Raw genomic sequence first — 13,770 nt, 5'->3', positions numbered from 1 at the left:
AAAAATAATAATTAGAAATTGAGATTTGAAATATATTTAATATTTTTCTATAAATGTTAATAATAATAACAGATAAATAGGGTGATGTACATTGTTGTGAAGGAACATTTTCATATTTCTAAATTCGGAAAGATAATTAGTAATTTTATGTAAAAAGCAAAATAACAGAGATAAATTAATATTCAAAAAATATTAATAATAAATGTACATATATACTTGCATATACCCAAAGATAGTGTGAGCTTATATGATTTTTATATAAGTACAGCCAAATTCTTATGTCTAGATACACAAATACTTGAGTAAGAAAGTATATTATGCTAACTTATTAATAAGTAGACAGACATAGATTTGTAAGAATAATGAAGTGATATATTTGTGGTGGAACGTACTACATGTTTTGACGCAACATTGCTCAGGTATCTGCAGGTGAACAGATATTTAATTTTAAATCTGTACATAGAAGTTCTTGGTTTATTCTGTTGTCAGTATTAAAATATCACCTAGTCAAACACTTGAATACATTTGTAACTTCCACAACTATGGCCTAGACAACCCCGTGTGAAACATTTCACTGATTGTCGTGATATCTTTAGTCACATTATAATTACTGGTTCTGTGTTACTAATCAAAAGGAAGAGACAGCAAAGCAAACTCATCTGTTGAATTGGCACCATTTATTTGGAAGAAATGAATGATTGTTTGTTCTGTAACATATGAATGTGTATGGTTCCATACATACTATATTTTTCTATTCTTTCTGTTTGTGTATACATGTGGGTGTATTTTATTTTTAGATGCCAGACGACTAGCTATCATTTTGAAACTTAGAAACATTAAGTCATTGCTTTGTAACAGTTCACATCACCTTAGCTGTTATTGTTGTTAACATTTAAAAAAACACTTTTTTTAAATATATTTGAAGCCCCAGTCTTTGACTAGTATTTAAATTTATACTGATATATAAATATTTATATTTATGTTATTCTGTTTTGAAACTAAATTTTTAATTTGCTAGTAACTCGCATCTTTAGATCTATTGTTTAATGCTTACTTTGAGTGTTCAGAATGTGTCAATCCATTGTGGTATCAAACTTCCTGCTTCTCAAAATTTAAAATCCCCATAGGAAGAGTGCCCCCTCCTGAACATTAAAACATATGTATTTATCATTTACTGTTTTCTTGTGGTAGAAGTTTTTGATAATGGTAGAGGAGAGATTTACCCAAAGATTGCTAGAAATTAGTTCACCGAGAACTGTGATACTTTTCTGAGATCACCTTTCAGTAGTCTATATCATATACTCTAACAATAATAGTTTAAGTAATATATATGCAAAAACAGATAATGATGGAGACTGCGCTAAATTGCCAGAAGTACATTTTTTGCTGGCTAAATTCCAATAATTATAAACCCAGTGTCTAGTTCTGGAATGGTATAATGTAGTTTATTCACCAAACTAAATAAACATTTACGGGAATATCAGTTTTTTCATATGTTCTGAACTGTACGAACACTTTCTGCTCCTCCTATTTTTGGTTATTTGTTTATAAACACTATATTTGTCGTTTAATTTACATACAAATGTATGTAGATGTGTGTTGGTATAATATTTATAATATATTATACTTCTACTAGCCTAATTATGATACTTTTTAAGTTATGAGCAAATAACCACTCAAGACGCAGGGGTACGAACAATTTGTTGTAACTGTAAGAACATGTTTACATGGAAATGCAGTACACATTGAAAATAGACATTTTAAGAAGTTAAACACTTTGATAAAGTTAATCAAAAAGAACTTGGGTTTATTTGCAAGACAGAAAATAATTAATAAAAAAATTAGATCAACCCAAATGCAATCAAACAAAGAAAGAAATGACAAATATGTTAACTTCATAATATTATCTTATATAATTACATTACAGCCTGCTTAAAAAACATTACACCTTCCCTATCAATTCCACATAGTCATAATAAAAACATTACTTAAACTCAGTGATGTCGAGAAAACCCACTTGTAGAGAAATATATATGCAAAAACGGCTTGTTTGGGTTGAGAAAATATTTTACATAGAAGAGCGAACAACGTTTCGACCATCTTCGGTCATCGTCAGGTTCACAAAGAAAGAGGTAACTGACCGGAAGCTAACCACATGTTTGGAAGGGGTTGTGTAACTGAGTGTCGGAATGTATAGGGCGGTGTTAGATGTTTGAATATATAATATAATTTTATTTTATTACATTTAATATAGGAATAAAGGCGTTCCCTTATATTGGTTTATTTTGGGTTTAAGTTGTTGTATAAGTAAGGCTTCTTTAATTTTGTGTTTGTTTATGTTTGTTTCTTTATTTAGTATTTGAGTGTTTTTATGGTTATGTTGTGTTCATTTGACTTGCAGTGTTCGAAAACGTGTGAAGGTGACTTTTTATGTTCTTTGAATCTGGTTTCTATTTTTCTACTTGTTTCTTCAATATAGAAATCGTGGCAGTTAACACATTGTATTTTATAAATAATGTTTGTGTGGTGTTTGTCACTGTAGTTTTTACATAGGATCGACCTCAGTTTTGTGCCTGGTTTTTGAATAAATTTGGTATTAACAGGAGAAGGTCGAAACGTAGGGCTACACAACTGACCATTAAAGTAGATGCACAAACACTTTCCGCCCCTCCTATGTTTGGTTATTTGTTTATAAACAGTTTATTTTTCGTTCAATTTACATCAAAACTTGTGTAGATGTGTGTTAGTATAATATTTATAATTCATCCTTGTTTGATTATCCTAACCATGATACTTTTAAAGTTATGATGAAAAAACTACTCATGATGCAGGGGTATGAACACTTTCTGTCGTAACTGTGTTTTCCTATTAATTGATATTTCTTTTCATAATTATCATCTGAGTTATTCCAAGGATAGTCAGTGTTGTTATATGAACATTCATTCAAGTAAGATGTTGTAAAACAGTAATTTGTTGTAGGTCCAAATGTGACAACAACTACTCTTCCACCTGTTCCTCTCTGTCCTGAAATTCCAAGTATTCTTTCAACTGGTTGTCCACCAGACTGCCCTCCTGGAAAAGTCTGTGATGGTATTAGTTGTGTTGATCTAATAGATTGTCCTTGCATGCAAGAAAACAAGCGTTTCAAGGTGTGGACATACTTTAAGAATGAAATATATGTTGTATTTTAACTTTTATTTAGTTCAGATGTAGTAGTATTAAATATACCAACTGTAGTAGTATTAAATATACCAACTGTAGTAGTATTAAATATTCCAACTGTAGTAGTATTAAATATACCAACTGTAGTAGTGTTAAATATACCAACAGTAGTAGTGTTAAATATACCAATAGTAGTAGTGTTAAATATACCAACTGTAGTAGTATTAAATATATCAACTGTAGTAGTATTAAATATATCAACTGTAGTAGTATTAAATATACCAACTGTAGTAGTATTAAATATACCAACTGTAGTAGTATTAAATATACCAACTGTAGTAGTGTTAAATATACCAACTGTAGTAGTGTTAAATATACCAACTGTAGTAGTGTTAAATATACCAACAGTAGTAGTGTTAAATATACCAACAGTAGTAGTGTTAAATATACCAACAGAAGTAGTATTAAATATACCAACTGTAGTAGTATTAAATATACCAACTGTAGTAGTGTTAAATATACCAACTGTAGTAGTATTAAATATACCAACTGTAGTAGTATTAAATATACCAACAGTAGTAGTGTTAAATATACCAACAGTAGTAGTGTTAAATATTCCAACTGTAGTAGTATTAAATATACCAACTGTAGTAGTGTTAAATATTCCAACTGTAGTAGTATTAAATATACCAACTGTAGTAGTGTTAAATATACCAACAGTAGTAGTGTTAAATATACCAATAGTAGTAGTGTTAAATATACCAACTGTAGTAGTATTAAATATATCAACTGTAGTAGTATTAAATATACCAACTGTAGTAGTATTAAATATACCAACTGTAGTAGTATTAAATATACCAACTGTAGTAGTGTTAAATATACCAACTGTAGTAGTGTTAAATATACCAACTGTAGTAGTGTTAAATATACCAACAGTAGTAGTGTTAAATATACCAACAGTAGTAGTGTTAAATATACCAACTGTAGTAGTTTTAAATATACCAACTGTAGTAGTTTTAAATATACCAACTGTAGTAGTTTTAAATGTACCAACTGTAGTAGTTTTAAATATACCAACTGTAGTAGTTTTAAATGTACCAACTGTAGTAGTTTTAAATGTACCAACTGTAGTAGTTTTAAATGTACCAACTGTAGTAGTTTTAAATGTACCAACTGTAGTAGTGTTAAATATTCCAACTGTAGTAGTATTAAATATACCCATTTTATTTAGGCATTAGTTGATATTTTTAACTACATGCTAACTGTTGTTTGCATTATTAAGTTATTTTTCAATGTTTTTCACAAGTGTGGTTTGCATTATAAATTTAATTTTTAATGTTTTTCACAAGTGTGGTTTGCACTATAAATTTAATTTTTAATGCTTTTCACAAGTGTGGTTTGCATTATAAATTTAATTTTTAATGCTTTTCACAAGTGTGGTTTGCATTATAAATTTAATTTTTAATGTTTTTCACAAGTGTGGTTTGCATTATAAATTTAATTTCTATTGTTTTTCACAAGTGTGGTTTGCACTATAAATTTAATTTCTATTGTTTTTCACAAGTGTGGTTTGCATTATAAATTTAACTTTTATTGTTTTTCACAAGTGTGGTTTGCATTCTTTCTTTATTTCTTACAAATTAACTTGCTTATCTTATTTGTTTCTGACTGTTTTTGATTGCATGTAATTTCACATTATTGAAAACATTGAGTGTTTCTTTTCAATATTAATATCTTTATGTACTTTTGTTATATTTATAATGTTCATTATTTTGTTGTTGTTTTTTATTCAACAGTCACGTGAATGTAGAGCTGATCTTTTGTACTAAAAAAGAATTCTTAAAGAAAAGGAAATTTATTGTAAATAAATACTTTTTAATAATTATCCAAATTTTATTTGGTTGTAAAAATAAATGAATACTCTTTATGGGAACAGAATAGTTTGTTTAGCTTGTAAATTATGTCATAAAATTTCACATTTTATTTAATTTGTTCTGATAAATTATTTTGTATTATGAAACGGTGTTATTGCATTGTTTTAAAATTAACCTTAGAATGAAACTAATTTGTTATTAGTATGAAATTATGCTGTTATTTATTACATTCTAATTTTACAAAGTTGACTAATTTTAAAATTTTATTTCTAGCCAGGAGATATTCTTGAAACAAGGGACTGCCAAACTTGTGTTTGTCATATGAAAGGACATTCACGATGTGAACAAAAAAAATGTCCCAAATGTCCTGAGGTAGGAAACATCTGAACCAGTTAACAGTTGTGGAACTTATAATGTTATGTTTAATGACGAAAACTTTTGCCATAAGAATTGTGTTCAATAGTAACAAAAATATCCAAAGTTTACCCTTTATTAAACATTTACATTTTTGGCTCTGAACATAAACAGCAAATTTAAGAGAAAGTATTTTGTTCTTAACTGTTTCAGCCAAAAATGAAAGAGAACCAAAACCAAATTTTCAAGATAAAGAAACATTTTAACAATAATTGGTTATTTATTATATGTATATATATCAAACTAAAGCTGAGAAATTGGATCATATTTTTGATTTTCTTTGTGACTTTTGAAAATATGATCATAATTGAGTCAATAAAATATAAGAAAATATCTTTTATTTTGTCTTATGTGTTTAAATAATAAAACAGTATTTAATGGTTTAAATAATAAAACAGTATTTAATTTGAGAAATTAAGTTAATGCTATTTTATTATAAAAAAATGTAAAACGTTTTTCTATATTTAGGGGGAAAAACAAAAACTTACTTCTGCATGTAAATGTACTTGTGAAGGCTGTCCAAAGGGCACTGTTCTGTGTCCAACAGATGGTCAGTGCATTAACAGCAATCTCTGGTGTGATGGAGCAATTGACTGCCCAGATGATGAAGTCAACTGTGAAAAACGTGAGATATTAGTCAGTGTGTGATTGATTGTAAAACAGTTACAGATATTTACAAATCTAAGTTTTTCTTTATGTGCATCTGTAGTTTTACTTTTATTATGTTCATCTTTAGTTATACTTTTATTATGTTCATCTTTAGTTATACTTTTATTATGTTCATCTTTAGTTATACTTTTATTATGTTCATCTTTAGTTATACTTTTATTATGTTCATCTTTAGTTTTACTTTTACTCTTCATTATATTCATTTTTAGTTTTACTCTTCGTTATGTTCATCTTTAGTTTTCACTTTTACATTCATTATGTTCATCTTTAGTTTTTAATTTTACATTCATTATGTTCATCTGTAGTTTTACTTTTATTCTTTATTATGTTCTTATATGGTTTCTACTTTTGCCTTCATTATGTTCATCTTTTATTTTCACTTTTACATTTATTATGTTCATCTTTAGTTTCACTTTTACATTTATTATGTTCATCTTTAGTTTCACTTTATTCTTCATTATGTTCTTAAATGGTTTTTACTTTTGCCTTCGTTATGTTCATCTTTTGTTTTCACCTTTAACTTTATTATATTCATCTTCAGTTTTTACTTTTACCTTCATTATGTTCATCTTTAGTTTTTACTTTTACTTTATTATGCTTTTCTACATATTTCACTTTTACCTTCATGAGTGAATCCATAGTTTTCAACTTTAATTCTTTCATTTGTTCATCTTCAACTGTTACCTTAAGTTATTTATTGTTTCCATCTATTTGTTGTATCCTCTAAATATGTACTTCATTTTATTTTCTGTTCATATAATTTTTTCTAACAGTATTATCATCAGAATTTGTACTGTGCATATCGTGGGTCAGACTTTTCTACATTGTCTTGAATCATGTGGTAAGATCATAAAATAATCATTATGGAAAGAAATATAATATGCTGTGTAATGTATAGTGTTCTATGTTTCTGTTTGATGTGCTTTGTAACTGTGTAATGTATAGTGTTCTATGTTTCTGTTTGATTTTCTTGAATCATGTGGTAAGATCATAAAATAATCATTATGGAAAGAAATATAATATGCTGTGTAATATACAGTGTTCTATGTTTCTGTTTGATGTGCTTTGTAACTGTGTAATGTATAGTGTTATATGTGTCTGTTTGATGTACTTTGTAACTGTGTAATGTATAGTGTTCTATGTTTCTGTTTGATGTGCTTTGTAACTGTGTAATGTATAGTGTTCTATGTTTCTGTTTGATGTGCTTTGTAACTGTGTAATGTAGTGTTCTATGTTTCTGTTTGATGTGCCTTGTAACTGTGTAATGTATAGTGTTCTATGTGTCTGTTTGATGTACTTTGTAACTGTGTAATGTATAGTGTTCTATGTGTCTGTTTGATGTACTTTGTAACTGTGTAATGTATAGTGTTCTATGTTTCTGTTTGATGTGCTTTGTAACTGTGTAATTTATAGTGTTGTGTGTTTCTGTTTGATGTGCTTTGTGACTGTGTAGTGTATAGTGTTGTGTGTTTCTGTTTGATGTGCTTTGTGACTGTGTAGTGTATAGTGTTGTGTGTCTCTGTTTGATGTACTTTGTAACTGTGTAATGTAGTGTTATATGTTTGTGTTTGATATGCTTTGTAACTGTGTAATGTAGAGTGTTGTATTTATACTGATATATAAATATTTATATTTATGTTATTCTGTCTTGAAACTAAATTTTTAATTTGCTAGTAACTCGCATCTTTAGATCTATTGTTTAATGATTACTTTGAGTGTTCAGAATGTGTCAATCCATTGTGGTATCAAACTTCCTGCTTCTCAAAATTTAAAATCCCCATAGGAAGAGTGCCCCCTTCTGAACATTAAAACATATGTATTTATCATTTACTGTTTTCTTGTGGTAGAAGTTTTTGATAATGGTAGAGGAGAGATTTACCCAAAGATTGCTAGAAATTAGTTCACCGAGAACTGTGATACTTTTCTGACATCACCTTTCACTAGTCTATATCATATACTCTAACAATAATAGTTTAGGTAATGTTTTTATTATGACTATGTGGAATTGATAGGGAAGGTGTAATGTTTTTTAAGCAGGCTGTAATGTAATTATACAATATAATATTGTGAAGTTAACATATTTGTCATTTCTTTGTTTGTTTGATTGCATTTGGGTTGAACTAATTTTTGTATTAATTATTTTATGTCTTGCAAATAAACCCAAGTTCTTTTTGATTAACTTTATCAAGGTGTTTAACTTCTTAAAATGTCTATTTTAAATGTGTACTGCATTTCCATGTAAACATGTTCTTACAGTTACAACAAATTGTTCGTACCCCTGCGTCTTGAGTGATTATTTGCTCATAACTTAAAAAGTATCATAATTAGGCTAGTAGAAGTATGGTATATTATAAATATTATACCAACACACATCTACATACATTTGTATGTAAATTAAACGACAAATATAGTGTTTATAAACAAATAACCAAAAATAGGAGGAGCAGAAAGTGTTCGTACAGTTCAGAACATATGAAAAAACTGATATTCCCGTAAATGTTTATTTATTTTGGTGAATAAACTACATCATACTATTCCAGAACTAGACACTGGGTTTATAATTATTGGAATTTAGCCAGCAAAAAATGTACTTCTGGCAATTTAGCACAGTCTCCATCATTATCTGCTTCGTCATCATGGCGAACAGGAAACAACTGTCCAGTGATTTAAAAAACCAAATTATTGAAAATTGTAAGTCTCGTGTGTCTCTTTCCGGTATTGCTACACAACGTAATGTACCAAAATTTACTGTTCAAAGCATAATTGCCAAGTTTAAACTTACAGGATCAACTTCTAACCTCCCTCGTTCTGGAAGACCCATTAAAATTCCAGAGAGAGCCAACAGGAAGGTTCTCAGAGAAGTTAGTTGGAACCCTCATTTAACACGTAATGTCATACAGAAACTGGTAAGGAAAACTGGGGTTGAAGTAAACACCTCTGCAGTTTCGAACATGTTACGCTCTTTTGAGTTCAAAGCATGCTGTCCTCGTAGAACTCCATATTTTACGCCTGTTCATTTAGAAGCATGATTGAGGTATGCAAGAAAGCATGTAGATAAACCCTTTAATTATTGGAAGAGTATTCTTTGGCCAGACAAGACTAAAATCGAGCTTTTCGGCCACAATGATGTTCCCAATATTTTCCGTAGGAAGGGGGAATGAAATCTTTCAAAGAACATCGTCCCTACAGTTAAACACGTAGGTGGCTCGATCATGCTATGGGATTCTTTCAGCTCTTCTGGTGTAGGCAGCCTTCACTGCGTCAAAGGAATCATGAAAAAAAGGAGAGTACATCGGCACTTATATCAAGAATGATGCTCATAACTTGAAGCTTGGGCGTTGTTGGATCTTCCAGCACAACAATGACCCTAAGCACACATCTCAATATGTGCAATCCTGGTTGCAGAGGAACCATATAAGCGTTCTGGAGTGGCCATCACAGTCACCAGATCTGAACCCAATTGAAAGCGTTTGGCATGAGTTGAAGACCAGGGTTCATCAGCATCATCCAAGAAACTTGCAAGAGTTGGAGGCCTTCTGTAAAGAAAAATGGAAGAAAATACCAGTTGAGTACTGTCAAATTATCATGGAGGGCTATGAGGAGAAATTTCACCAAGTAATTTAGCTGAAAGGCTACACAACTGACCATTAAAGTTGATGCACGAACGCTTTCCGCCCCTCCTATGTTTGGTTTATGAACAGTTTATTTTTCGTTCAATTTACATCAAAACTTGTGTAGATGTGTGTTAGTATAATATTTATAATGCACTATAGTTTCATTATTTTAACTGTGATACTTTTTAAGTTATGATGAAAAAACTACTCATGATGCAGGGGTATGAACACTTTCTGTCGTAACTGTGTTTTCCTATTAATTGATATTTCTTTTCATAATTATCATCTGAGTTATTTCAAGGATAGTCAGTGTTGTTATATGAACATTCATTCAAGTAAGATGTTGTAAAACAGTAATTTGTTGTAGGTCCAAATGTGACAACAACTACTCTTCCACCTGTTCCTCTCTGTCCTGAAATTCCAAGTATTCTTTCAACTGGTTGTCCACCAGAGTGCCCTGCTGGAAAAGTCTGTGATGGTATTAGTTGTGTTGATCTAATAGATTGTCCTTGCATGCAAGAAAACAAGCGATTCAAGGTGTGGACATACTTTAAGAATGAAAATATATGTTGTATTTTAACTTTTATTTAGTTCAACTGTAGTAGTATTAAATATACCAACTGTAGTAGTATTAAATATACCAACTGTAGTAGTATTAAATATACCAACAGTAGTAGTGTTAAATATACCAACAGTAGTAGTGTTAAATATACCAACAGTAGTAGTGTTAAATATACCAACTGTAGTAGTATTAAATATACCAACTGTAGTAGTATTAAATATACCAACTGTAGTAATATTAAATATACCAACTGTCGTAGTATTAAATATACCAACAGTAGTAATATTAAATATACCCATTTTATTCAGGCATTAGTTGATATTTTTAACTACATGCTAACTGTTGTTTGCATTATTAAGTTATTTTTCAATGTGTTTCACAAGTGTGATTTGCATTGTAAATTTAATTTTTAATGTTTTTCAAAAGTGTGGTTTGCATTATAAATTTAATTTTTAATGTTTTTCAAAAGTGTAGTTTGCACTATAAATTTAATTTTTAATGTTTTTCACAAGTGTGGTTTGCATTATAAATTTAATTTTTAATGTTTTTCATAAGTGTGGTTTGCATTATAAATTTAATTTTTAATATTTTTCACAAGTGTGGTTTGCATTATAAATTTAACTTTTAATGTTTTTCACAAGTGTGGTTTGCATTCTTTCTTTATTTCTTACAAATTAACTTGCTTATCTTATTTGTTTCTGACTCTTTTTGATTGCATGTAATTTCACATTATTGAAAACATTGAGTCTTTCTTTTCAATATTAATATCTTTTTGTACTTTTGTTATATTTATAATGTTCATTATTTTGTTGTTTTTATTATATTCAACAGTCAGGTGAATGTAGAGCTGATCTTTTGTACTAAAAAAGAATTCTTAAAGAAAAGGAAAGTTATTGTAAATAAATACTTTTTAATAATTATCCAAATTTTATTTGGTTGTAAAAATAAATGAATACTCTTTATGGGAACAGAATAGTTTGTTTAGCTTGTAAATTATGTCATAAAATTTCACATTTTATTTAATTTGTTCTGATAAATTATTTTGTATTATGAAACAGTGTCATTGCATTATTTTAAAATTAACCTTAGAATGAAACTAATTTGTTATTAGTATGAAATTATGCTGTTATTTATTACATTCTAATTTTACAAAGTTGGCTAATTTTAAAATTTTATTTCTAGCCAGGAGATATTCTTGAAACAAAGGACTGCCAAACTTGTGTTTGTGATATGAAAGGACATTCACGATGTGAACAAAAAAAATGTCCCAAATGTCCTGAGGTAGGAAACATCTGAACCAGTTATCAGTTGTGGAACTTATAATGTTATGTTTAATGACGAAAACTTTTTCCATAAGAATTGTGTTTAATAATAATAAAAATATCCAAAGTTTACCCTTTATTAAACATTTACATTTTTGGCTCTGAACATATCAAACTAAAGCTGAGAAATTGGATCATATTTTTGATTTTCTTTGTGACTTTTGAAAGAATAATCATAATTGAGTCAATAAAATATAAGAAAATATCTTTTATTTTGTCTTATGTGTTTAAATAATAAAACAGTATTTAATTTGAGAAATTAAGTTGATGCTATTTTATTATAAAAAAATGTAAAACGTTTTTCTATATTTAGGGGGAAAAACAAAAACTTACTTCTGCATGTAAATGTACTTGTGAAGGCTGTCCAAAGGGCACTGTTCTGTGTCCAACAGATGGTCAGTGCATTAACAGCAATCTCTGGTGTGATGGAGCAATTGACTGCCCAGATGATGAAGTCAACTGTGAAAAAAGTAAGATATTAGTCAGGGTATGATTTATTGTAAAACAGTTACAGATATTTACAAATCTAAGTCTTTCTTTATGTGCATCTTTAGTTTCACTTTTACACTTCATTATGTTCTTATATGGTTTTTACTTCTGCCTTCATTATGTTCACCTTTACCTTTATTATTTTCATGTTCAGTTTTTACTTTTACCTTTATTATGTTCATCTTTAGTTTTTACTTTTACTTTTATTATGTTCATCTTTAGTTTTTACATTTACCTTTATTATGTTCATCTTTAGTTTTTACTTTTACCTTTATTATGCTTTTTACATATTTCACTTTTACCTTCATGAGTGAATCCATAGTTTTCAACCTTAATTCTTTCATTTGTTCATCTTCAACTGTTACCTTACTTTTGTAACTTGTATTTTGTAACTGTGTAATGTATAGTGTTCTGTGTTTCTGTTTGATGTGCTTTGTAACTGTGTAGTGTATAGTTTCTTGTTCTATGTTTCTGTTTCATGTGCTTTGTAACTGTGTAATGTATAGTGTTTTATGTGTCTGTTTGATGTACTTTGTAACTGTGTAATGTATAGTGTTCTTTGTTTCTGTTTGGTGTGCTTTGTAACTGTGTAATGTATTGTGTTTTATGTGTCTGTTTGATGTGCTTTGTAACTGTGTAATGTATAGTGTTCTATGTGTCTGTTTGATGTGCTTTGTAACTGTGTAATGTATAGTGTTCTATGTGTCTGTTTGATGTGCTTTGTAACTGTTTAATGTATAGTGTTGTGTTTCTGTTTGATGTGTTTTGTAACTGTGCAATGTATAGTGTTTTATGTGTCCTTTTGATGTGCTTTGTAACTGTGTAATGTATAGTGTTTTATGTGTCTGTTTGATGTACTTTGTATCTGTGTAATGTATAGTGTTATATGTTTCTGTTTGATGTGCTTTGTAACTGTGTAGTGTATAGTGTTATATGTTTCTGTTTGATGTGCTTTGTAACTGTGTAGTGTATAGTGTTCTTGTTCTATGTTTCTGTTTGATGTGCTTTGTAACTGTGTAATGTATAGTGTTTTATGTGTCTGTTTGATGTGCTTTGTAACTGTGTAATGTATAGTGTTTTATGTGTCTGTTTGATGTGCTTTGTAACTCTGTAATGTATAGTGTTATATGTGTCTGTTTAATGTGCTTTGTAACTGTGTAATGTATAGTGTTATATGTTTCTGTTGGGATGTACTTTGTAACTATGTAATGTATAGTTTCGGTATTCCTGTTAAATGTACTTTGTAACTGTGTAATGTATAGTGTTTTATGTGTCTGTTTGATGTGCTTTGTAACTCTGTAATGTATAGTGTTTTATGTGTCTGTTTGATGTGCTTTGTAACTGTGTAATGTATAGTGTTTTATGTGTCTGTTTGATGTGCTTTGTAACTCTGTAATGTATAGTGTTTTATGTGTCTGTTTGATGTACTTTGTATCTGTGTAACGTAAAGTGTTATATGTGTCTGCTTGATGTGCTTTGTTACTGTGTAATATATAGTGTTCTATGTTTCTATTTGATGTGCTTTGTAACTGTGTAATGTAGATTGTTATATATTCCTGTTGGGATGTACTTTGTAACCTTATAATGTATAGTGTTATATGTTCCTGTTTGGATGATGTATGTAACTGTGTAATGTACAGTGTATGTTTTGTCACAGCACTGTC

The 13,770-nt window shown here is 29.2% G+C and overlaps 1 protein-coding gene across 1 annotated transcript in view; it reads left to right on the top strand.

The window, feature by feature from the left end:
• The window catches only part of LOC143234670 (hemocytin-like), a 33,702-nt gene that overhangs the window by 645 nt on the left and 19,287 nt on the right, over positions 1–13,770 (top strand). The window contains exons 2-7 of the mRNA XM_076472208.1: positions 2,980–3,149; positions 5,310–5,408; positions 5,919–6,075; positions 10,101–10,270; positions 11,478–11,576; positions 11,931–12,087. Of these exons, the coding sequence (XP_076328323.1) occupies positions 3,126–3,149; positions 5,310–5,408; positions 5,919–6,075; positions 10,101–10,270; positions 11,478–11,576; positions 11,931–12,087 (706 nt within the window). The 5' untranslated portion in view covers positions 2,980–3,125. The remainder of the gene's footprint in view (positions 1–2,979; positions 3,150–5,309; positions 5,409–5,918; positions 6,076–10,100; positions 10,271–11,477; positions 11,577–11,930; positions 12,088–13,770) is intronic.

This window comes from Tachypleus tridentatus, chromosome 12, assembly GCF_004210375.1.
Source record: "Tachypleus tridentatus isolate NWPU-2018 chromosome 12, ASM421037v1, whole genome shotgun sequence".
NCBI lineage: Eukaryota > Metazoa > Arthropoda > Merostomata > Xiphosura > Limulidae > Tachypleus > Tachypleus tridentatus.
Note: the sequence above shows the minus strand (reverse complement) of the source record. Positions and strands in the feature narration are given on the sequence as shown.